The sequence below is a fragment of the Triticum urartu genome, chromosome 3, assembly GCF_003073215.2.
Source record: "Triticum urartu cultivar G1812 chromosome 3, Tu2.1, whole genome shotgun sequence".
NCBI lineage: Eukaryota > Viridiplantae > Streptophyta > Magnoliopsida > Poales > Poaceae > Triticum > Triticum urartu.
The window spans coordinates 511313501-511340460 of record NC_053024.1 but is presented as its reverse complement, the minus strand read 5'-3'; the positions used below and the strand labels follow the sequence as shown (position 1 = coordinate 511340460).

The 26960-nt window shown below is 45.2% G+C and overlaps 1 protein-coding gene across 1 annotated transcript; it reads right to left on the bottom strand.

Annotated features, from left to right (window-relative positions):
• Positions 1 to 18016: 18016 nt before the first annotated feature.
• Positions 18017 to 19475, bottom strand: LOC125548583 (pathogen-related protein). Its single transcript, XM_048712154.1, has 2 exons — positions 19213 to 19475; positions 18017 to 19021 (listed from the first exon to the last, which is right to left on the bottom strand). The coding sequence occupies exons 1-2, from the start codon at positions 19357 to 19359 to the stop codon at positions 18383 to 18385; spliced, it is 786 nt and encodes a 261-aa protein (XP_048568111.1). The 5' UTR covers positions 19360 to 19475; the 3' UTR covers positions 18017 to 18382.
• Between the last annotated feature and the right edge of the window lie 7485 nt (positions 19476 to 26960).

The window sequence follows — 26960 nt, the reverse complement described above, 5'->3', positions numbered from 1 at the left end:
AAGGATATAAAAGTAGCAAGATCTCTCATCATTAGTGAACAGGGTGGCTATATCATTTAATTTAGTAAGATGTGCTACAACAGTTTTAGATTCATAGCCATGAAAAGGATCAGATTCAACCAAAGTAATTATATCAGGATCAACAGAGAATTCATAATCCTTATCAGCAACACATATAGGTGAAGTAGCAAAAGCAGGGTCAGGTCTCATCCTAGCATTTGGAGATTGCTTATTCCATTTAGCTAATAACTTTTGAGTTCATATCTATCTTTACAAGCTAAAATAGTTAAAGAAGCATCTTGATCAAATAAATAACCCTCAGGAATAACAAGTGATTCTTCATCATCACTTTCATCTTCATAATCAGATTCAATATTTTCGATCTCTCTAGCCCTAGCAAGTCGTTCCTCTAGAAAATCACTAAGTGGCATAGTAGTATCAGGCATAGAGGTAGTTTCATCATAAGTATCATGTATAGCAGAAGTAGCATCATCAATAACATGCGACATATCAGAACGAATAGCAGAAGCAGTTGTAGGTGTCGCAAGCTTACTCATAACAGAAGGTGAATCAAGTGCAGAGCTAGATGGCAGTTCCTTACCTCCCCTCGTAGTTGAGGGATAGATCTTGGTTTTTGGATCTCTCAAATTCTTCATAATGATAAGCAGATATAAATCCCAAGTGACTCAAAGAATAGATCTATGCTCCCCGGCAACGGAGCCAGAAATTAGTCTTGATAACCCACAAGTATAGGGGATCGCAACAGCTTTCGAGGGTAGAGTATTCAACCCAAATTTATTGATTCGACACAAGGGGAGCCAAAGAATATTCTCAAGTATTAGCAGCTGAGTTGTCAATTCAACCACACCTGGAAACTTAGTATCTGCAGCAAAGTGTTTAGTAGCAAAGTAATATGATAGTGATGGTAACGGTAACAAAAGAGTAATGAACGCAAAGTAATGTTTTTGGTATTTTGTAGTGATTGTAACAATAGCAACGGGAAAGTAAATAAGCGTAAACCAGTATATGGAAAGCTCGTAGGCATCGGATCAATGATGGATAATTATGCCGGATGCGGTTCATCATGTAACAGTCATAACATAGGGTGACATAGACCTAGCTCCAATTCGTCAATGTAATGTAGGCATGTATTCCGAATATAGTCATACGTGCTTATGGAAAAGAACTTGCATGACATCTTTTGTCCTACCCTCCCGTGGCAGCGGGGTCCTAATGGAAACTAAGGATATTAAGGCCTCCTTTTAATAGAGAACCGGAACAAAGCATTAGCACATAGTGAATACATGAACTCCTCAAACTACGGTCATCACCGGTAAGTATCCCGATTATTGTCACTTCGGGGTTAACGGATCATAACACATAATAGGTGACTATAGACTTGCAAGATAGGATCTAGAACTCTCATATATTGATGAAAACATAATAGGTTCAGATCTGAAATCATGGCACTCGGGCCCTAGTGACAAGCATTAAGCATAGCAAAGTCGTAGCAACATCAATCTCAGAACATAGTGGATACTAGGGATCAAACCCTAACAAAACTAACTCGATTACATGGTGAATCTCATCCAACCCATCACCGTCCAGCAAGCCTACGATGGAATTACTCACGCACGGCGGTGAGTGCTACGTCTTGAGCTTGCGTTGGTTTTCCCCGGAGAGGAAGGGATGATGCAGCAGAGTAGCGTAAGTATTTCCCTCAGTTTTCAGAACCAAGGTATCAATCTAGTAGGAGGCCACGCTCAAGTCCCTCGTACCTGCACAAAACGATAACTACTCGCAACCAACGCAATTAGGGGTTGTCAATCCCTTCACGGTCATTTACGAGAGTGAGATCTGATAGATATAATATTTTTGGTATAAAGATGCAAAGTAAAAAGTAAAAGCAAAGTAAAAAAAGCAAAGCGAGATTAAAGTGATGGAGATTGATATGATGAGAATAGACCCGGGGGCCATAGGTTTCACTAGTGGCTTCTCTCAAGAGCATAAGTATTCTACGGTGGGTGAACAAATTACTGTTGAGCAATTGACAGAATTGAGCATAGTTATGAGAATATCTAGGCATGATCATGTATATAGGCATCACGTCCGTGACAAGTAGATCGAAACAATTCTGCATCTACTACTATTACTCCACTCATCGACCGCTATCCAGCATGCATCTAGAGTATTAAGTTAAAAACAGAGTAACGCCTTAAGCAAGATGACATGATGTAGAGAGATAAATTCATGCAATATGAAATAAACCCCATCTTGTTATCCTCGATGGCCCCTTCTATCACTGGGTAAGGACACCGCAAGATCGAACCCAAAGCTAAGCACTTCTCCCATGGCAAGAACTACCAATCTAGTTGGCCAAACCAAACGGATAATTCGAAGAGACTTGCAAAGATAACCAATCATACATAAAAGAATTCAGGGAAGATTCAAATATTATTCATAGATAGACTTGATCATAAACCCACAATTCATCGGTCTCAACAAACACACCGCAAAAAGAAGATTACATCGAATAGATCTCCACAAGAGAGGGGGAGAACTTTGTATTGAGATTCAAAGAGAGAAGAAGCCATCTAGCTACTAACTATGGACCCGAAGGTCTAAAGTAAACTAATCACACTTCATCAGAGAGGCTATGATGATGTAGAAGCCCTCCGTGATGACGGCCCTCTTCCGGCAGAACTCCGGAACAGGCCCCAAGATGGGATCTCGTGGATACAGAAAGTTGCGGTGGTGGAATTAGGTTTTTGGCTCCTGTTCTGATCGTTTGGGGGTACGTGTGCATATATAGGAGGAAGAAGTACGTCGGAGGAGCAACGAGGGGCCCATGAGGCAGGGGGGCGCGTCCTAGGGGGGGCGCACCCCCACCCTCGTGACCGCCTCTTTTGTTCCTTGGAGCAGGGTCCAAGTCTCCTGGATCACGTTCGGTGAGAAAATCACGTTCCCGAAGATTTTATTCCGTTTGGACTCCGTTTGATATTCCGTTTCTTCGAAACACTGAAATAGGCAAAAAACAGCAATTCTGGGCTGGGCCTCCGGTTAATAGGTTAGTCCCAAAAATAATATAAAAGTGGAAAATAAAGCCCAATATAGTCCAAAACAGTAGATAATATAGCATGGAGCAATCAAAAATTATAGATACGTTGGAGACGTATCAGGCATCCCCAAGCTTAATTCCTGCTCGTCCTCGAGTAGGTAAATGATAAAAAGAGAATTTTTGATGCGGAGTGCTACTTGGCATAATTTCAATGTAAATCTTCTTAATTGTGGTATGAATATTCAGATTAGAAAGATTCAAGACAAAAGTTTATATTGACATAAAAATAATAATACTTCAAGCATACTAACAAAGCACTTATGTCTTCTCAAAATAACATGGTCAAAGAAAGTTATCCCTACAAAATCATATAGTCTGGCTATGCTCCATCTTCACCACACAAAGTATTTAAATCATGCACAACCCCGATGACAATCCAAGCAATTGTTTCATACTCTAAATTTTTCAAAACTTTTTCAATCTTTACGCAATACATGAGCGTGAGCCATGGATATAGCACTATAGGTGGAATAGAATGGTGGTTGAGGAGAAGACAAAAAGGAGGGGAATCTTTATGCAACCCGATGACAACCCCTCCTTTTTGTCTTCTCCACAACCACCATTCTATTCCACCTATAGTGCTATATCAATGGCTCACGCTCATGTATTGCGTAAAGATTGAAAAAGTTTTGAAAAATTTAGAGTATGAAACAATTGCTTGGCTTGTCATCGGGTTGTGCATGATTTAAATATTTTGTGTGGTGAAGATAGAGCATAGCCAGACTATATGATTTTGTAGGGATAACTTTCTTTGGCCATGTTATTTTGAGAAGACATAATTGCTCAGTTAGTATGCTTGAAGTATTATTATTATTATGTCAATATTAAACTTTTATCTTGAATCTTTTGGATCTGAACATTCATGCCACAATAAACAAAAATTACATTGAGAAATATGTTAGAAAGCATTCCACATCAAAAATTCTTCTTTTATCATTTACCTACTCGAGGACGAGCAGGAATTAAGCTTGGGGATGCTTGATACGTCTCCAACGTATCTATAATTTTTGATTGCTCCATGCTATTATATTATCTATTTTGGATGTCAATGGACTTTATTTTACACTTTTATATCATTTTAGGGACTAACCTACTAACCGGAGGCCCAACCCAAATTGTTGTTTTTTCCTATTTCAGGGTTTCGAAGAAAAGGAATATCAAACGGAGTCCAAATAGAATGAAACCTTCGGGAACGTGATTTTCTCAACAAACGTGATCCAGGAGACTTGGAGTGGGCGTCAAGAAACAACGGAGGAAGCCACGAGGCAGGGGCGCGCCCTCCACCCTCGTGGGCCCTCCGTTGCTCAACCGACGTACTTCTTCCTCCTATATATATCCACGTACCCCCCAAACATCCAGGAGCACTACAAAAACCTAATTCCACCGCCGTAACCTTCTGTACCCGAGAGATCCCATCTTGGGGCCTTTTACGGAGCTCCGCCGGAGGGGGCATTGATCACGGAGGGCCTCTAAATCAACTCCATGGCCTCTCCGGTGATGTGTGAGTAGTTTACTTCATACCTACGGGTCCATAGTTATTAGCTAGATGGCTTCTTCTCTCTCTTTTGATCTCAATACAAAGTTCTCCTCGATCTTCATGGAGATCTATTCGATGTAATCTTCTTTTGCGGTGTGTTTGTCGAGATCCGATGAATTGTGGGTTTATGATCCAGTTTATCTATGAACAATATTTGAATCTCCTCTGAATTCTTTTATGTATGATTGGTTTATCTTTGAAATTCTCTTTGAATTATCAGTTTGGTTTGGCCTACTAGATTGATCTTTCTTGCAATGGGAGAAGTGCTTAGCTTTGGGTTCAATCTTGCGGTGCTCGATCGCAGTGACAGAAAGGGAAACAACACATATTGTATTGTTGCCATCGAGGATAAAAAGATGGGGTTTATATCATATTGCATGAGTTTATCCCTCTACATCATGTCATCTTCCTTAAAGCATTACTATGTTCTTATGAACTTAATACTCTAGATGCATGCTGGATAGCGGTCGATGTGTGGAGTAATAGTAGTAGATGCAGAATCATTTCGGTCTACTTGTCGCGGACGTGATGCCTATATACATGATCATACCTAGATATTCTCATTGCTCAATTCTATCAATTGCTCGACAGTATTTCGTTTACCCACCGTAATACTTATGCTCTTGAGAGAAGCCACTAGTGAAACCTATGGCCCTCGGGTCTATCTTCCATCATATTAATCTTCCAATACTTAGTTATTTACTTTGCCGTTTATTTTACTTTGCATCTTTATTTCTCTTTATCATAAAAATACCAAAAATAGTATCTTATCATATCTATCAGATCTCACTCTCGTACGTGACCATGAAGGGCTTGACAACCCCTTTATCGTGTTGGTTGTGAGGTTCTTATTTGTTTGTGTAGGTGCGTGGGACTGGAGTGTGATCTCCTACTGGATTGATACCTTGGTTCTCAAAAACTGAGGGAAATACTTATGCTACTTTGCTGCATCACCCTTTACTCTTCAAGGGAAAACCAACGCAGTGCTCAAGAGGTAGCATATGGCCCGGAAGATTCTAGCCAACCGTCAACTAGCCAAGCAAATGCAATTGAGGTGAATGCTAGTGACCAAGTCAATGAAGAAGATGATGGTGTCATTGTGGATCAATGTTATGATGGTGACGGTGATGGTGATGAGTACGGGAAGAGGATGAGATTCATGCTAATTATATCGGTGACTTAGAGGCCCATGTCGCTCAGGAGGACATGGACCGTGACAGGCCCTATACGCGTGCCTATGGTTATGACTCAGATGATGATGTTCCGGAGAAAGAATTGGACGAGGATAGGTTAACATAGAAAGAAAACAATTTTTTTTATCATAGGTGACAGGCCGAGGCAAAAGAATACCATTATTTCGTGATCTTAGCCTGGCCCATAGGGCAATACCGCTAAATATACTTGATTCCAGGCCTCTTCCCATATATAAGGCGAAGCTAGGCTTAGACTAGGTTTGATCAATATAGACCTACGAGATCTTAGTGACCACCATTGTACACCACACTAAAGCTCTCATACGAGGCTATCCACCATCAGTATAATCATAGTAGGAGTAGGGTTTTACCTCCACCGTGAGGTCCTAAACATGGGTAATTACCTCGTGTGAATCCCATCCAGTCTTCCCGCTACGTGTAACACTCCATCGAGAGTACCGCCCGTATAATGAACCGACAAAGAAACTCCAAACAAAGTGTGATGGTTAATATGTCAAAAGGAGAAGAAAATAAATACTAAGTCAACAAAGAAGCCAAGAAGCAAATGATCCCAAGCATAGAGACCCAGCTAGCCAAGGCCCATTCACGAATGGATGAGATAGAATGGCTCATCGTTAGCCATGGACAACCCACCTTTAACTAGTCCTCATGGACTTGTGGACCAAACTTTACCATTCGCCTCGGCAATCTACCATTGGGTAACCTTTGTCATTTGTTGGGGGAGGTGGAACTAGGGATCTTGGATCTTTTTGTTGGGGAACGTAGCAGAATTTTAAAAAAATTCTACGCATCACCAAGATTAATCTATGGAGTCATCTAGCAATGAGGGAGAGAGGAGTGCATCTACATACCCTTGTAGATCGCGCGCGGAAGCGTTCAAGAGAACGGGGTTGATGGAGTCGTACTCGTCGTGATCCAAATCACCGATGACCAAGTGCCGAACGGACAGCACCTCCGCGTTCAACACACGTATGGTTGGGAGACGTCTCCTCCTTCTTGATCCAGCAAGGGGAAAGGACAGGTTGATGAAGATCCAGCAGCACGACGACGTGGTGGTGGATGCAGCAGGATCCCGGCAGGGCTTCGCCAAGCGCAAGCGGGGAGGAGAGGTGTTACGGAGGAAGAGGGAGGCGCCAAGAGCAAGGGGTGTGGCTGCCCTCCCCCCTCTTTATATAGGGGCCTTGGGGGGGCGTCGGCCCTAGGAGATGAATCTCCAAGGGGGCGGCGGCCAAGGGGTGGCTTCCCCCCCCCCAAGCCAAGTGGGGGGCGCCCCCACCCCTAGGGTTTCCCAACCCTAGGCGCAGGGGAGGCCCAAGGGGGGCGCACCAGCCCACTAGGGGCCGGTTCCCCTCCCAATTCAGCCCATGGGGTCCTCCGGGATAGGTGTCCCCACCCGGTGGACCCCCGGGACCCTTCCGGTGGTCCCGGTACAATACCGGCGACCCCCGAAACCTTCCCGATGGCCGAAACTGGACTTCCTATATATAAATCTTTACCTCTAGACCATTCCGGAACTCCTCGTGACGTCCGGGATCTCATCCGGGACTCCGAAAAACTTTCGGGTTACTGCATACTAATATCTCTACAACCCTAGCGTCACCGAACCTTAAGTGTGTAGACCCTACGGGTTCGGGAGACATGCAGACATGACCGAGACGACTCTCCGGTCAATAAAAAATAGCGGGATCTGGATACCCATGTTGGCTCCCACATGCTCCTCGATGATCTCATCGGATGAACCATGATGTCGAGGATTCAATCAATCCGTATACAATTCCCTTTGTCAATCGGTACATTACTTGCCCGAGACTCGATCGTTGGTATCCCAATACCTCGTTCAATCTCGTTACCGGCAAGTCACTTTACTCGTACCATAATGCATGATCCCGTGATCAACCACTTGGTCACATTGAGCTCATTATGATGATGCATTACCGAGTGGGCCCAGAGATACCTCTCCGTCATACGGACTGACAAATCCCAGTCTTGATTCGTGCCAACCTAACAGACACTTTCGGAGATACCTGTAGTGTAACTTTATAGTCACCCAGTTACGTTGTGACGTTCGGCACACCCAAGGCACTCCTACGGTATCCGGGAGTTGCACAATCTCATGGTCTAAGGAAATGATACTTGACATTCGGAAAAGCTACAGCAAACGAACTACATGATCTTTGAGCTATGCTTAGGATTGGGTCTTGTCCATCACATCATTCTCCTAATGATGTGATCCCGTTATCAATGACATCCAATGTCCATAGTCAGGAAACCATGACTATCTTTTGATCAACGAGCTAGTCAACTAGAGGCTCACTAGGGACGTGTTGTGGTCTATGTATTGATACATGTATTACGATTTCCGGATAACACAATTATAGCATGAACAATAGACAATTATCATGAACAAAGAAATATAATAATAACCATTTTATTATTGCCTCTAGGGCATATTTCCAACAGTCTCCCACTTGTACTAGAGTCAATAGTCTAGTTACATTGTGATGAATCGAACACCCATGCAGTTCTGGTGTTGATCATGTTTTGCTCTAGGGAGAGGTTTAGTCAACGGATCTGCCACATTCAGGTCCATATGTAGTTTACAAATCTCTATGTCTCCATTTTGAATACTTTCACGAATGGAGTTGAAGTGACGCTTGATATGCCTGGTCTTCCTGTGAAACCTGGGCTCCTTGGCAAGGGCAATAGCTCCAGTGTTGTCACAGAAGAGAGTCATCGGGCCCGACGCATTGGGTATGACTCCTAGGTTGGTAATGAACTCCTTCACCCAGACTGCTTCTTGTGCTGCCTCCGAGGCTGCCATGTACTCCGCTTCACATGTAGATCCCGCCACAACGCTTTGCTTGCAATTGCACCAGCTTACTGCCCCACCATTCAAAATATACACGTATCCGGTTTGTGACTTAGAGTCATCCAGATCTGTGTCGAAGTTAGCATCGACGTAACCCTTTACGACGAGCTCTTCGTCACCTCCATAAACGAGAAACATATCCTTAGTCCTTTTCAGGTACTTCAGGATATTCTTGACCGCTGTCCAGTGTTCCATGTCGGGATTACTTTGGTACCTTCCTACCAAACTTATGGCAAGGTTTACATCAGGTCTGGTACACAGCATAGCATACATGATAGACCCTATGGCCGAGGCATAGGGGACGACACTCATCTTTTCTCTATCTTCTGCCGTGGTCGGGCATTGAGCCGTGCTCAATCTCGTACCTTGCAATACATGCAAGAACCCCTTCTTTGACTGATCCATTTTGAACTTCTTCAATATCTTGTCAAGGTACGTACTCTGTGAAAGACCAATGAGGCGTCTCGATCTATCTCTATAGATCTTGATGCCTAATATATAAGCAGCTTCTCCAAGATCCTTCATTGAGAAACACTTGTTCAAGTAGGCCTTTATGCTTTCCAAGAATTCTATATCATTTCCCATCAACAATATGTCATCCACATACAATATGAGAAATGCTACAGAGCTCCCACTCACTTTCTTGTAAATGCAGGCTTCTCCATAAGTCTGCGTAAACCCAAACGCTTTTATCATCTCATCAAAACGAATGTTCCAACTCCGAGATGCTTGCACCAGCCCATAAATCGAGCGTTGGAGCTTGCACACCTTGTCAGCATTCTTAGGATCGACAAAACCTTCCGGTTGCATCATATACAATTCTTCCTTAAGGAAACCATTAAGGAATGCCGTTTTGACGTCCATTTGCCATATCTCATAATCATAGAATGCGGCAATTGCTAACATGATTCAGACGGACTTCAGCTTCACTACAGGTGAGAAAGTCTCATCGTAGTCAACCCCTTGAACTTGTCGATAACCCTTAGCGACAAGCCGAGCTTTATAGATGGTTACATTACCATCCGCGTCTGTCTTCTTCTTAAAGATCCATTTATTTTCTATGTCTCGCCGATCATCGGGCAAGTCAGTCAAAGTCCATACTTCGTTTTCATACATGGATCCTATCTCGGATTTCATGGCTTCCAGCCATTTGTCGGAATTCGGGCCCGCCATCGCTTCTTCATAGTTCGAAGGTTCACCGTTGTCTAACAACACGATTTCCAAGACAGGCTTGCCGTACCACTCTGGTGCGGAACGTGTCCTTGTGGACCTACGAAGTTCAGTAGCAACTTGATCTGAAGTTTCATGATCATCATCATCAACTTCCTCTCTAGTCGGTGCAGGCACCTCAGGAACATTTTCTTGAGCTGCGCCACTAACCGGTTCAAGAGGTAATACCTCATCAAGTTCTACTTTCCTCCCACTTATTTCTTTCGAGAGAAACTCTTTCTCTAGAAAGGACCCATTCTTGGCAACAAAGATCTTGCCTTCGGATCTGAGGTAGAAGGTATACCCAATAGTTTCTTTAGGGTATCCTATGAAGACGCATTTTTCCGATTTGGGTTCGAGCTTTTCAGGTTGAAGTTTCTTGACATAAGCATCGCATCCCCAAACTTTTAGAAACGACAGCTTAGGTTTCTTCCCAAACCATAATTCATACGGTGTCGTCTCAACGGATTTCGACGGAGCCCTATTTAAAGTGAATGCGGCAGTCTCTAAAGCATAGCCCCAAAATGATAGCGGTAGATCGGTAAGAGACATCATAGATCGCACCATATCCAATAGAGTGCGATTACGATGTTCGGACACACCATTACGCTGAGGTGTTCCAGGCGGCGTGAGTTGTGAAACTATTCCACATTTTCTTAGGTGTGTGCCAAATTCGTGACTCAAGTATTCTCCCCCACGATCTGATCGCAAGAACTTGATTTTCCTGTCACGTTGATTCTCAACCTCACTCTGAAATTCCTTGAACTTTTCAAAGGTCTCAGACTTGTGTTTCATTAAGTAGACATACCCATATCTAATCAAGTCATTAGTGAAGGTGAGAACATAACGATAGCCACCGCGAGCCTCAACACTCATTGGACCGCGCACATCAGTATGTATGATTTCCAATAAGTTGGTTGCTCGCTCCATTGTTCCTGAGAACAGAGTCTTGGTCATTTTACCCATGAGGCATGGTTCGCACGTGTTAAATGATTCGTAATCAAGAGACTCTAAAAGTCCATCTGCATGGAGCTTCTTCATGCGTTTGACACCTATGTGACCAAGGCGGCAGTGCCACAAGTATGTGGGACTATCATTATCAACCTTACATCCTTTGGTATTCACACTATGAATATGTGTAACATTACGCTCGAGATTCATTAAGAATAAACCATTCACCAGCGGAGCATGACCATAAAACATATCTCTCATATAAATAGAACAACCATTATTCTCGGATTTAAATGAGTAGCCATCTCGAATTAAATGAGATCCTGATACAATGTTCATGCTCAAAGCTGGCACTAAATAACAATTATTGAGGTTTAAAACTAATCCCGTAGGTAAATGTAGAGGTAGCGTGCCGACGGCGATCACATCGACCTTGGAACCATTCCCGACGCGCATCGTCACCTCATCCTTCGCCAGTCTTCGTTTATTCCGCAGCTCCTGCTTTGAGTTACAAATGTGAGCAACCGCACCGGTATCAGATACCCAGGAGCTACTACGAGTACTGGTAAGGTACACATCAATTACATGTATATCACATATACCTTTAGTGTTACCGGCCTTCTTGTCCGCTAACTATTTGGGGGCAGTTCCGCTTCCAGTGACCACTTTCCTTGCAATAAAAACACTCAGTCTCAGGCTTGGGTTCATTCTTTGGCTTCTTCCCAGCAGCTTGCTTACCGGGCGCGGCAACTCCCTTGCCGTCCTTCTTGAAGTTCTTCTTACCCTTGCCTTTCTTGAACTTAGTGGTTTTATTCACCATCAACACTTGATGTTCCTTTTTGATTTCCACCTCTGCTGATTTCAGCATTGAATATACCTCAGGAATGGTCTTTTCCATCCCCTGCATATTGAAGTTCATCACAAAGCTCTTGTAGCTCGGTGGAAGCGACTGCAGGATTCTTTCAATGACCGCGTCATCTGGGAGATTAACTCCCAGCTGAGTCAAGCGGTTATGCAACCCAGACATTTTGAGTATGTGCTCACTGACAGAACTATTTTCCTCCATCTTACAGCTGAAGAACTTGTCGGAGACTTCATATCTCTCGACCCGGGCATGAGCTTGGAAAACCATTTTCAGCTCTTCAAACATCTCATATGCTCCGTGTCTCTCAAAACACTTTTGGAGCCCCGGTTCTAAGCTGTAAAGCATGCCGCACTGAACGAGGGAGTAATCATCAGCACGTGACTGCCAAGCGTTCATAACATCTTGGTTCTCTGGGACAGGTGCGTTACCTAGCGGTGCTTCTAGGACATAATCTTTCTTGGAAGCTATGAGGATGATCCTCAGGTTCAGGACCTAGTCCGTATAGTTGCTGCCATCGTCTTTCAGCTTGGTTTTCTCTAGGAACGCGTTGAAGTTGAGGACAACGTGGGCCATTTGATCTAAAAGACATATTGTAAAGATTTTAGACTAAGTTCATGATAATTAAGTTCATCTAATCAAATTATTCAATGAACTCCCACTCAGATAGACATCCCTCTAGTCATCTAAGTGAAACATGATCCGAGTTAACTAGGCCGTGTCCGATCATCACGTGAGACGGACTAGTCAACATCGGTGAACATCTTCATGTTGATCGTATTTTCCATATGACTCATGCTCGACCTTTCGGTCTTCTGTGTTCCGAGGCCATGTCTGTACATGCTAGGCTCGTCAAGTCAACCTAAGTGTATTGCGTGTGTAAATCTGGCTTACACCCGTTGTATTCGAACGTTAGAATCTATCACACCCGATCATCACATGGTGCTTCGAAACAACGAACCTTCGCAACGGTGCACAATTAGGGGGAACACTTTCTTGAAATTATTACGAGGGATCATCTTATTTAAGCTACCATCGTTCTAAGCAAATAAGATGTAAAACATGATAAACATCATATGCAATCAAATAGTGACATGATATGGCCAATATCATTTGCTCCTTTTGATCTCCATCTTCGGGGCTCCATGATCATCGTTGTCACCGGCATGACACCATGATCTCCATCATCATGATCTCCATCATCGTGTCTTCTTGAAGTTGTCTCGTCATCTATTACTTCTACTACTATGGCTAACGCTTTAGCAATAAAGTAAAGTAATTACATGAAATTTATGTTGACATGCAGGTCATAAATAAATAAAGACAACTCAAGGGGGAGGTGGAACTAGGGATCTTGGATCTTTTTGTTGGGGAACGTAGCAGAATTTTAAAAAAATTCTACGCATCACCAAGATCAATCTATGGAGTCATCTAGCAATGAGGGAGAGAGGAGTGCATCTACATACCCTTGTAGATCGCGCGCGGAAGCGTTCAAGAGAACGGGGTTGATGGAGTCGTACTCGTCGTGATCCAAATCACCGATGACCAAGTGCCGAACGGACAGCACCTCCGCGTTCAACACACGTATGGTTGGGAGACGTCTCCTCCTTCTTGATCCAGCAAGGGGAAAGGACAGGTTGATGAAGATCCAGCAGCACGACGACGTGGTGGTGGATGCAGCAGGATCCCGGCAGGGCTTCGCCAAGCGCAAGCGGGGAGGAGAGGTGTTACGGAGGAAGAGGGAGGCGCCAAGAGCAAGGGGTGTGGCTGCCCTCCCCCCTCTTTATATAGGGGCCTTGGGGGGGCGTCGGCCCTAGGAGATGAATCTCCAAGGGGGCGGCGGCCAAGGGGTGGCTTCCCCCCCCCCAAGCCAAGTGGGGGGCGCCCCCACCCCTAGGGTTTCCCAACCCTAGGCGCAGGGGAGGCCCAAGGGGGGCGCACCAGCCCACTAGGGGCCGGTTCCCCTCCCAATTCAGCCCATGGGGTCCTCCGGGATAGGTGTCCCCACCCGGTGGACCCCCGGGACCCTTCCGGTGGTCCCGGTACAATATCGGCGACCTCCGAAACCTTCCCGATGGCCGAAACTGGACTTCCTATATATAAATCTTTACCTCCGGACCATTCCGGAACTCCTCGTGACGTCCGGGATATCATCCGGGACTCCGAACAACTTTCGGGTTACTGCATACTAATATCTCTACAACCCTAGCGTCACCGAACCTTGAGTGTGTAGACCCTACGGGTTCGGGAGACACGCAGACATGACCGAGACGACTCTCCGGTCAATAACCAAAAGCGGGATCTGGATACCCATGTTGGCTCCCACATGCTCCTCGATGATCACATCGGATGAACCACGATGTCGAGGATTCAATCAATCCGTATACAATTCCCTTTGTCAATCAGTACGTTACATGCCCGAGACTCGATCATCGGTATCCCAATACCTCGTTCAATCTCGTTACCGGCAAGTCACTTTACTCGTACCATAATGCATGACCCCGTGATCAACCACTTGGTCACATTGAGCTCATTATGATGATGCATTACCGAGTGGGCCCAGAGATACCTCTCCGTCATACGGAGTGACAAATCCCAGTCTCGATTCGTGCCAACCCAACAGACACTTTCGGAGATACCTGTAGTGTACCTTTATAGTCACCCAGTTACGTTGTGATGTTTGGCACACCCAAGGCACTCCTACGGTATCCAGGAGTTGCACAATCTCATGGTCTAAGGAAATGATACTTGACATTCGGAAAAGCTACAGCAAACGAACTACATGATCTTTGAGCTATGCTTAGGATTGGGATTTGTCCATCACATCATTCTCCTAATGACGTGATCCCGTTATCAATGACATCCAATGTCCATAGTCAGGAAACCATGACTATCTTTTGATCAATGAGCTAGTCAACTGGAGGCTCACTAGGGACGTGTTGTGGTCTATGTATTGGCACATGTATTACGATTTCCGGATAACACAATTATAGCATGAACAATAGACAATTATCATGAACAAAGAAATATAATAATAACCATTTTATTATTGCCTCTAGGGCATATTTCCAACACTTTTCTGTAAGTTCAAGAATCTCTCGATTTGAGTCTAAGGAGTTGCATATGACTCAGGCCAATCTCGGGCAGGAGAATTGGGAAGGGTTCCACGAGTCACGAACAACTCAGAGACTGCGACCATCCACCTCCCTGAGGCATTCCTAACATACGACTAGATCGTGTTGTGTTGAGGCGACTTGACCTATTCAAAAAACAATGTTGTTGGTTTTGTTCGTGTACGACGGCCTTCACTATAAGAATATTGTGCACCCCCCCCCCCACCGGGGGGCTAAGTTTGCTTACAATTGCACGACTAAGGATACTCCCTATTCGAGAGTTGTTTTCATAACAACATGTATAAAATGCATATGTAATGTGACTTACCCTTATGGGACACGACGTTTGGCTCACAGGTGCAAATGCTCTTGTGGGTGAACAGTAAAATCGTTTAGAATGGTAAAAAAATCCAAAAAAAACTGAAATTTGTTGTGGTGTGTGATGCCTGTGCCAAATTTTGTGGTGTTTGGACATCTCATTAGCTCTCGGCGAAAAGACAAATTTCGGGCGTGTGTGAAACTTCTGAAAACAACGCTATTCAGAGTTCATTTTGCCTTTTTTGCCACGAATTACTCGACTGTCACTTATGCACAAAATTTTGCACGGACCTGATACACTCAAGAATTTTGCATTAAGAAAATCAGATCTTTTTTCAATGTTTCTGCTACTTCTTTATTTACTGTTCACCAGGTACAGATGAGCTCGGGCACGGAATTGAATTACTGGATTTTATGTGGTTTCTGATCCTCCTCGGTTGCAGATGATGTTGTTGTTTCTATAAATACTATTCTACTCAAATGCAAACACCATTTGGCCATAACAACATTTCACTACTAGGGTGTCCTCATGTTAACCATCACTCGCAATATTTTCAAGTACTTTATGTTACTGTTGGTTAGTCGTCAGTTTGTAGAAGTGCATGTTTTTTTGAAAGATCCAACAAATTGCTGGCTTGATTCAGATTAAGCAGAAAACAGCGAAAGAACAACATGGTGAAGATCTGAGGATCAAAAGAGAAAGGAAAAATTGCGGCCCTAATAGCTGCAGAGAGCTACACCCACCACAAACAACATGACTACACAACCGAAGCACCTGTCCTAAGCTAAGCATCACCACCGCATCTCGAACAACGCCGATCACCTCCGAAGACAGCAGCAGCTCCCACTGCAACTTCCCTCGCCAACGCACCATCCACCCTGGAAGTAGGGGGGAAATGGCGGGACTTGGTTGATCCCAGGAAGAGCTTCGCCTTGGACTCATCGATGATTTCGTACATTGCGTCTGGAGCTTCACCTTGAACAGCGGCGAGCACTGAAGGAGCGCCGCAAAGAGCTTCCAGGAAATGTCTCCAAACGTGATGCTACCAACAAAGGAACGACGTCAAACACGCCGCCATCACACCGATCCAACACCAGACCTAGGATTTCGCCCGGAGATAAACCACCATCCGAGCACGAGGAAGATGCCAACACACCTCAGGTGACGCCTCCGAGGAAAATGACACCCACATGCGCCATCGCCACCGGCCTCTGGTCGTGCAGGACTTTCGCCCGTATCGCCGCACACCTTCGCTCATGCCCACAGAAGCTCGTCCATGCAGTCTCGCACCGCCACCGCCGCAGAACCTAGTCGTAGAAGCCATGGAGTCGTGGTCCACCCCGCCCACAGCGAGCCTACAGTGACCAGATCAGTCCCTGTATCCCGCATCTATCACGGCCGGAGTCGCCTGCTCCAGCATAGCTAATGCAACCAAAAGACCGATCTGATGAAGGGAGGCGGGCAATATATTTCAACACTTCCCCTCACGTCTAGTCCATTTTAGTCCTTAGACGTGGGATCATTGTAGGCCGCAGAATCGTTTTTATTTAATACTGTGTTGGCAGGGTATTGAACTCAAGACCTCTTGGCTCGGATACCATATTGAATTCATGCTCTAGCCAATGCAACATATAACAGTTCAAGAAGGAGACCATATAACAGTTATTGCGGCATATAACACCCTACACACGCAACATATTGGATGTTGGGCAATCGCCTGTGTAGGGTGTTAAATGGGAAAGCCCATATAACAGTTCATCATTTGCCAGCTATTGCGGCATGTATACTACTTTTTTCAGCATGTTTTTTTTGTTTCAGACTTTATTTTATTTGCTTAAATTTTAAAAATTGGCCATAATATATATATATGATATATATATATTCATGAATTAAAAAAATATTCCTGAATTTAAGAAAAACTTCCCTAAAATTCAAAAAACTCATGAGTTTTAGAAATACTCATGAACTTAATATTTTTCCCAAATTTGAAATGTGTTCATGAGTTTTAGTGTTCACAACTTTAAACCGCATTTCCTTTTTTTCGAATGGCAAGAAATATTCATGAATTTAATAATTTTCTGAATATATTTTTTCCAGGAATTTTGAAAAGTATTCCAAATTTTAAAAATGTTCACAGATTTTAAAATATATTCAAAAAATTCATACAATGTTTATGAACTTTACAAAATTCCCGTGTTTCGAATACATTGGTGAATTCAAAAAATATTCCTGAATTAAACAGAAAATAGTAAAAATAAAAATTGGAAAAACCAATAAAAGCGTAAAAAAAAGAAACATGAGAAAAAGAAAAGAAATTAATGATGCGACATACGTGGTAGTGGTGGGGTGTGCGCCCGTCTATTCCTCAGGCCAAGCTCAAAGGCCAAGCTGATGTGTGGGTGTCCATGGCGAGTTGAATAGAACGCTAGTGCAGTTGGTACCCTTGTCGTCATGCGCGATGTGATCAGTTCTACGACAACGAGGATGAAGATAATCTCCCACCCTTTGGAATTATTTGTCGAAACGAATGAATGTATCTAGATATGTTTTAGTCTACACCCATATTTATGTATTTATACGACAAGTAATTCCGGACGAAGAGAGTATAACATGTGGGCCATTATAATCGATGATAGTAGACTATAATCCCAGTTGGTAATGATTTTTTCCCCGTGCATCAACCAGGGCCGGGATCGATCGGGATCAGTGCGCAAAGGGTATCGATTCCCGGGATTGAAAGGTTAAGGTTCAGTTCCCACGGGCAAGTTCGGCGGAGTGGTTTTGATTAGCGTTTTGACTGATGTGGCACCTACATATAGGTCTGTCACGTGCAACATCACTATTTTTGTTCATAAAGTTGCATAAATTTATTTCATAAAGGAAATATGAAATAAGATCTTTTGTGTGTGTGTGCAAGAAACAGTTTAATTCAAGCAGCAATCAATCATCTAGCACGTCAGAAACCACTTCTTCACAGAGCTGTACTCACCGATCCCGATCGATCCTGATCTTGACCCAACAACTTCCAACCAAACAACAAGCACTTCACAGTACGATTACACGTTGAACTGAGCTTTCAGTTGGTCTCCAAAGCTGACGGAAAAGATCTTTCTGATTGCGAAACAGTGATGCAACAGCAACCCCCTGAAGACTGGAGGCTCGACACGTTTTATTGGATGAGGCCACTCGATCACCCCTGCTTTCCAGAGCCAAGGAAGGGGCAGGCCTGCGGCTGCGCGTCGGCACCTGACGCCGACACCGTAGCCGCCTCGCGGAGCCTCCCGGCGAGCGCCGCCGCCTCCTCGTCTTCCTCCTTGGGGCCCTTGACAAGCCCCGCGAGCAGCTCCCCCGGGTCGTAGAACACCTCCACGTCCTCCGCCCGCAGCTGCTCGTCCACCTTGAGCACGGCGACGCCGTAGAACTCGACCTTGTCCCCGGTGGGGGCGTTGCCCTTGTAGGGCCCCTCCATGTGGCCCCAGTGCCGGAACTTGAAGGCGATCACCGGTGGGCCGGAGTAGACCTTGACCACCTCCCACGCGAAGCCGCGCGGGAAGGCGGAGCGGAACAGGTCGTGCGAGGACTCGAACGTCTCGGCGGCGGCGTCGTACGCGCCCGTGGCCGGCAGGATCGGGCTGGCGAGCAGCGCGTTGTAGCTGCCCATGGCCAGCGTCTCCTCCCCCGTCAGGGCCCGCCCGCCGTTCACGGACAGGGTGAACCGGCCGGGGCTCACCGACTTGAAGTCCCCGATGCGGGCCTTGTGCGACAGCTCCATCTCCCACGTCTTGATCGCGTTCTGCACCGTCTCCTCCAGCGACCCCTTCGCCCACTCCTGCAAAGAAGGGACAAGAAACACGCGTGTGACGCACCGGTGCATGCAGATGCGGCCACCGGTTTGCCGCGAGGCCGCGACAAAGAGGCGTTCTTTCCCCGTCGCAGAAAACAAGAACCGTGGCGTTCCTTCCACACGACGGACATAGGACGCGCGTGCGTGTGACGAACTGAAGATCGACGACGAAATACCTGAGTCCTCCCGGCCTCGAAGAGGCTGTTCACGGCGTCGTACGTGGGCGGCGCGCCGTGCCGCCACACGGTGTTCTTCTCGCCCTCGCCGGCCAGGTGAGACCTGTACTTGTCGCCGCCGGAGGAATCTCCTGCCGGTGCCGCCATCAGATCAGACGCGCACGCTGAGAGCCTGAGACACTCAACGGATGGTGACGAAGGTGCTGAGTGCTGAGTGCTGTGGGTAGTCTCACGCTCGCCTTTGAATGCAATTATGGATGGCTAGATGGGTGGGTGGGGTTTTTAAAGGTGTGCGTCGGAGGGTATACAGGCTTGTTTATCTGACAGATGAACGTTTTTCCCTCAGGAAACCAATGTAGATGCTGCGCGTGTATATATGTCTTTTGCCTTTTGCCAGCCAGGCCATTGTTACCTGCCTTAAACTTTTTCTTCGATGAAAAAACACTCGGGAATTAGTGGTTGCTTAGACAATTTGTGGAAATATATTACTACTGTTACTGTCTTGATTGATGGAGTAAAAGAAATGTAGGTTTGACTGCAGAGGTTATTTATCCGACGGAGAATCTTTTTGACACTTCGCTTCTAGACCTTGGCCACCCAAATTGACTGTCGCAAACTTATCTCAGCGCTTCATCTGCTTCTCATGGGTGATCACCACCTTCCTCATCTTACCCCTCTACTAAGAAAGGCACTACAACTCAAGACCAAAACTCCCCTTATACGCACTGAAAAAAAAAGATAAAGTTATTTCGTCCTGTTAAGCTTACCGCCCTACGTTCTCCCCGCCCCCTCCCTGTTTTAAGTTTCTTCCTTTTATCTTTTGGGTTTCTACTAGACTAATAAATGTTTACTAAATATAAGATCATTTGATCAATGTTTACTAAACATGCCGAATAAAAACGTAGTATTTCCTTTGATAAACTAATATAAATGTTTACTAAATATAAAAGTCCCACTTTTTTTCTATATCACATAAAAAATCTCACTAAATCTTTAACATCATAAATGTATAAACAATGGCGGCGCAATTGCAAGCTAACCTTACTGCAGCACAGATGCAATTGTCTAGTACCACTAAAAATAGGGTCAAACAACGAACCAAGTTGTGGTTGAATGGTCAGAGGAACCGACGAGGCGTCTACGATGACTTCTTTTTAAATCTTAAAATGATATGCCGGCTCAGTCTCTCGAGGGTGTTCATTGGATAGGGTGTACTGGAGCCACTAGGGATCAGTATTCCTTGCTTGCTATCGGGCTAATTCGTAGTCGTAGCACTAGAAGCATGGAGAATGGTTAGATGAGTATGATTGAGATGTTAATTATATTATTATTATTGTTATGGTGGGGTAAAAGTATTCAAGGCTTGACTACCGGGGTTATTTAACTGACCGAGAATCTTTTTGACCCTTTGCTTCCTGACAATGGCTACTCAAATTGATTGGGGAACATCACTTAACGCAAACTTAACTCAGCTTTTCATCTTCTTATGCCTGACCACACCACCTTCCTCACCTTAGCCTTGTACCGCCTACAGCTCGAAGACCAAATACCATTAAAAAGATTTTTTATTAGAAAAGAAGATTACCCCGGCCTCTGCATCAGATGATGGCAGCCCCTTTATGAATCAAAGTATTCAAAAGGTCTATGATTCAGAATAAGCTTGCTCAGAGGTGAAAAGGTAAAAAGAAAAACAAGTAAAAAGTGCCACAACAGACGAAAACAGGACTAGATGACTAAACACCTATCCTATTATTACTGGACCGCCATCCAAACCGATTGTACATATCCGAGCTACCATCTTTCATCGTATAGACCAAGTAACCAAAGACTCCCTGACTCCCTAGCTTCCACTAAAAGGATTGCAGCTCGAAGACCGAATACCACTAGAAAATTAGGGCCGAGTTTAGCTAATTCTTTTCGAAATGGAAGGATGAGCCTAGCTACTGAATTATCTAGCAATTTGGTTTTATCGCCTCTACCTCTATCAGTCTATCTTATTTTTATCTTATTTTATAAGAATGGTTATCCCCAGCCTCGTCTCTGTTGCTTTGCATCAGAATGATACATGCAGTCATATTATTAAGCAAAAGGTTCAAATAAATCTGAGATCCGGTACAGGCTCATAGTCTACCAGTCTATCTTGCCACCTTAAAACATGCACTCCTACCTCCCTAGATTGTCGACAATCAACATTGTGGTCCAACCCACGCTGATCCCTATGATTAGCGCCTTGCGTTGGAGGATAAAGCGCCCAGCTCTTTTTCAATTTTCTGCTCTCTTTTTTCACTGTAAGTGCCTGCATGAGAGTCTACCATTGTAGACGCCCTTATCAACCAAAAGGTCCAAATAGATCTGAGATCCGATACAGGCTCACAGTCTATCAGCCTATCGTGCCACCTTAAAACATGTACTCCTACCTCCCTAGACTGTTAGACAATCGACATCATCGTTGTCCAACCCACGCTGATCCCGCTCGCCGCTAGCCAACAGAACCTAAGCCGCCATAGCCATACTATCCACCGTCCAGTTGCTACCCACGCACAAACCACATGCATGGGCATCGCCAGATTCTATCATATTCTTGATGGTAAATCACGATATAATATGCACCCGGCCACTAAGCATCTCTGCGGAGTACGAGGCCCGTGAGGACATCTGACATTCTGAGTGCATAATATATCTACCTGGCCGGCGGCTAAGCCTCATTAACAAGTACAAGCCTGATCACTTTCTCACAAGCAAACATTTGTACGTAGCTCAATTTGAGCTCATTATTTAGTAAAAAAAAAAGCATGCCCCTGACGGCTACAATGATACCGGTCACCTGCAACCCCTTTATGTCGTTTTACCCTTTTGTCGACAAAGAAAAAGGCCCCTTTACCTCGGTAAAAACAAAGCAGGATCTATCAAGCAACTAAATCACTTTCGGTGCCACACTGTTTGTAAATCCGATCACACGTACTACAGGGAACAAAGAACGCACAATTTAAATCTGGATTGATACTGATCTAAAACATCTTATATTAGTTTACGGAGGGAGTAAGAATTAACTGAGGATGCGTTGAAACTTGCTTGACTCCATTTTTCACTAAACGTAGGACACAAAGCTTGGTTCATATCAGTTGTAACTTTACAAGGCACATATGATTAAACCTCCTCAATGCCAATGGTTCCCTCGGACATATACTGACTTCTATAAAACATCATATTCTTGAAATCAAACTCAGCTTGATCCTCACTAAACGATCCATCCGGCCGGGCAAACCTCTCAACCCGGTTTTTCTTTCGCTAATTGCTCGCTTTCTTGTGAAAAAAATAGCCGTGTTGCTATCTCCTTCAACCAACCATTGGACACTAGGCCGCTGCCACCACATTATTTCTTCATCAGTTCTGGAATATGGCCTTTGATTTTGATTTCTTCATAGAAGGGTCCCACCCTATCCCTAATAGCACGGAGCTGTTCTAATCTCTTCTTAAGCTGGGAGGAACGGAGGAAATTAGCTTGCGGGCTTTCGGCCTTGTTCACGTTGTCATGTTGCATTGTGTAAATTGATGTGGTCACCTTTACACTCGTCCACAGCTAACAAAAGTCGTTGGGTTCACCTAAACCCAACAATATTGCGTTGGTGCAGTGGTGGAGCTAGCGAAGGATCTAGGGGGGCCAAAAAGGAAATATGTAACTTGTGGGGGGGGGGGGGGGGGGGGGGGGGGGGGGGGGGGGGGGGGCAGCGACACCCCCAGTAGTGCATGTAGCTCCGCCCCTGCGCTGGTGTATAAGCATACGTATATGAAGAGATTAAAATGATACATCCATTTGTCCATTGGCCGAGACAGGCCTGGGGCAACTAGGGCTATAGTCTCAGGCCCAGTAACAACTTTCCTTGTAATTTTTCTATACAAAATATAGAAAATTATAGAAGTTTATCATTCAGCATAGCACAGCCCCCGGCATAACCTGCTTCTAGCTCGGCCACTGCATTTGTCTGACAAATATTTTCGGACGAAAAGAGTACGATTGAGCACATGACCATCCTCAGTTGGTTTAACACCCGCGTGATACCCAATTTCATCCCATAAAAACAAGACGGAAAATTGAACCGCCCAAAATCCGTGGTGTTGGGGCAAGTACGTAGTACGGGCGCTTGGGGTTCCGACGAGCCGGCATGGGCATCGGTTTTTGTGGGAATCTCGCCGCAGCGCCGATGATTCAAGCCACGCCCACACGTACCGATTGCTTGGTTGGGTCCTGTAAACGACTTATGCATGTGGCATGTATGCACACGTACAGACGCCACCATCGTCGGCGGTGTGCCACGTACGGAGGGGCAACAAATGCTCCTGCAGCGTATAGACGAGGATCTTCATCTTCTGCAGGAGATAAAATATTTTTCTTTTGAAAAAGCAAGAGATAAGTTTGAGCTGGCGGTGGACGGCTACTGCGTTGACAAACATATCCAAGTCCAAGCACAAGAGCGATGACTGCCTTGCAGCTACGTACGCACAGTAGCCGGGACGGGGACGGGGAGAACGACCATGTTGTTTATTCTCAGGATGACGACACCTCTTTCGCGTTGCCGCTGGAACAAGCAAAGTGGCGCTCGAGCTGATTGCAAGATGACATGAACTGAAAATGGACGAACATGGATAAGCTGGGGCCTCAAGCAGCTAGTCTCCGTATCTTATACGTTGCTTTGCGTGTTTGAACCTCCGTATTCCGTCATCAATGGTAACGGAATCCGCCGAGGGTCGCTTCGAACTAGTATAAGTTTAGTTTGTCTTGTGGGGAAGAACTATATTTTTCAGAGTACGCCAATGATTGTACTATCATATTTTTATACAGAAGACAACAAATAGATTGGCAAGTGAGTCCTCGACAATGCCATGCAATCACACTGACTACACCAAACCAAAGGATGATTTAAACTAACTACTCGGTCCGTTTCAAAAAAAAAAACTAACTACTCAGGAAAAGCTATGTACACCGTACCGGCCTCCTTTCATGCCTTCAACTCGTCTAGGGTGTGATCTACAAGGGTGGGGAACAGGCGGTGCATGTCTCTGTTGTTGCAGCCCCAAGCATTTCGAAGCGTCCATGTCTTGTTGGAAAGATCTTATAAGTTCATTTCGTCTCGTTTGGAGCTTGAGGTCTGTTTCATTTCACGCTTAAAAGTTAAAAGGTACTTCATCCGTTCCTAAATATAAGCCCTTTAAGATATTTCAATACAGACTATATATGAGCAAAATGAGTGAGTCTACGCTCTAAAATATGTCCATAAACATCCGCATATAGTCCCTGTGGAAATCTCTAAAAGGGCCTATATTTAAAACGGAGGGAGTAATACACTTGCGTCCAGAGGAGTACCTAGGAGGTGGGAATAAGTGTGACTTAGTGTAAACATATTTTCTGATGCAAGGACGGTAAAAATGGTTTTACACATCAAATGCCAGGAGGAGAACAAAGACTTCTGAACTTTTCACTAGGCACACCTCCCAGACTCTTAAACTTTATAGAACCTGTAAGTTTTCCTGGCTTACAACAAAAACTTGGAAGCTGAGATGATGTTAAACAGAGTCAACAAGCTAATGAAAGGCTTACCAGAATGTTGCACGTCATCTAATAAAATGTTTACCGGAGTCCAAATCTTTGGCAAGCAAGAAGGTATGACATTTGGATAACGTCTACTACAAATACCTCGCTTTCACGTGTGGAATAATCTTGCTGCCCATGTCAGCAGTGGTTATAAAATAAAGCAGAAAGGGTGAAAAGTCGTAAGGAGCATACCATCCTCAAGAAAGATGCGTTATTGATCAGTTGATCATGACCGAAACATACTCTCTCTGTCCGAAAATACTTGATATCAAAATGGATAAAAAGGGATATATCTAGAACTAAAATACGTCTTAGATACACCCCTTTTATCAATTTTGATGACAAGTATTTTCAGACGGAGTACGTCTAGATACATCCTTTTTTATTCATTTTGATGACAAGTGTTTTCGGACGAAGGGAGTATAAGGTTAAAAAACCAGTCACTTAAAACTCCCGCAACCATCCGGACCGCGCTGTCCAGACGGTGGAAGCCATCCTACGCGATCATGTATCGGTCCGCGGGGCGGTCTGAACGCGATTTCTACCACAAAACGGAGACAAAAGTGGGGGAGGTTTGCGGAAGTCCGGACACGCAAAACGTACGAATCCGACGCCCCAGGCCCACCCAAAACCCTTCCCGGACCCCGCGACTCTATCCTTCCCATTTTCTCTCCTTCTTTCTTTCCTTCTTGCCGTCGCCGCCGCTCCACCATCCCGGCCACCATGCCACACCCCTGCTGGAAATCCGCGTCTCCATCACCTCCGGCGATCCAGTAGGGTTGCCCGCCGCTTCTCCTCCGTCTCCGTTGAACCCCCTGTCCTCCGACCGCCCCGCCAGATACCATACTCTACCATGCACGACAATTGTTCGATGAATCACCGGAGCTGAAAACAGTTGTCCCTTCTTGTTTGTACCAATGGATTTCGATTTGGAGTACATATACGAGCAGTATGTTGAGTTCTTCTGACGGCTCGTCGGAGGAGTACTTCGATGAGACGACAATGATGCAGACGGTCCTTGAAGACACAGAGCATGCGGAGGAGCATGTTCTCAATTTTAAGGGCTCGATCAAGGATCATCGAGTGCTCAACCGCAACAGGGCGTGCGGGCATTTGACACGATGGCCGACTACTTTTCCCCCAATGCACTATTCGCTGACCATTTTCGCCGGCGTTTTCGAATGCGCAAGACTGTCTTCGATCGTTTGTATCATGGCGTCCGATCCTACAATGACTACTTCATCTTGAAGAAGGATGTCATGGGAACGATCGTCTCTCTAGTTACCAGAAGTGCACGGGCGCACTCCGGATGCTTGCATATGGCACGGCCACTGATTCGTAGGACGAGTACCTACGGATGTCTGAGAGCACATGTGAAGATGCATGGTCAGGTTTGCAACTGCCGTGGTCGAGGTGTTCAGACCTCAGTACCTGAGAGAACCAACGATGGCAGACACCGAGAGGCTCCTGGCAATCTCAGAAGCAAGGGGGTGACCATGTTTTCTTGGATCTCTTGACCGCATGCATTGGAAGTGGAAGAATTGCCCGAAGGCTTTACAAGGGCAATATCAAGGTCATGTTAAGAAGCCCACAATCATTCTTGAAGCAGTTGCATCACATGATCTTTGGATTTGGCACGCTTTCTTTGGCATGCCCGGGTCTCACAACGACATCAATGTGCTGCAATGATCGTCGTTGTTTGTGAGGCTGGCTGCAGGAAAAGCTCCTCCTTGCCACTATACTGTCAATGGACATGAGTACAACATGGGCTACTATCTGGTTGACGGTATCTATCCTCCATGGGCTACCTTTGTCGGCACCATCTCAAACCCAATTGGCCAGAAAAAGGCTCACTTTGCCCAAAGACAAGAAGTAGCTAGAAAGGAACTTTACCATCCAGGAGCTTCAGGGACTCCCGCGACACCCGTTTGCCTGGCAATGGTTGCCAGCGACAGGGCTCTCTGGGGGCATCCTGTTGGGGGTTCGGGAGGATCTGTTCTTGGTTAAGGATATGGACCGAGGGGAATTCTTCCTGAGCATGCCCGTCACTGACCGACGATTAAACCTCAGCTGGGAGGTGATCATCTTCTATGGCCCGGCTGATCACGGGCGGTCAGCGAACTTCTTGGTTGAGCTTCAGGATAAGGTCGCTCGCTGC

What these genes read in the sequence shown, in the direction of transcription:
- LOC125548583 (XM_048712154.1), bottom strand. Translation starts at nt 19,359, where the DNA reads ATGGCGGCACCGGCAGGAGATTCCTCCGGCGGCGACAAGTACAGGTCT. An exon ending in TCGAGGCCGGGAGGACTCAG is followed by an intron (nt 19,022 to 19,212) that starts GTATTTCGTCGT and finishes CCTTCTTTGCAG; the next exon opens with GAGTGGGCGAAGGGGTCGCT.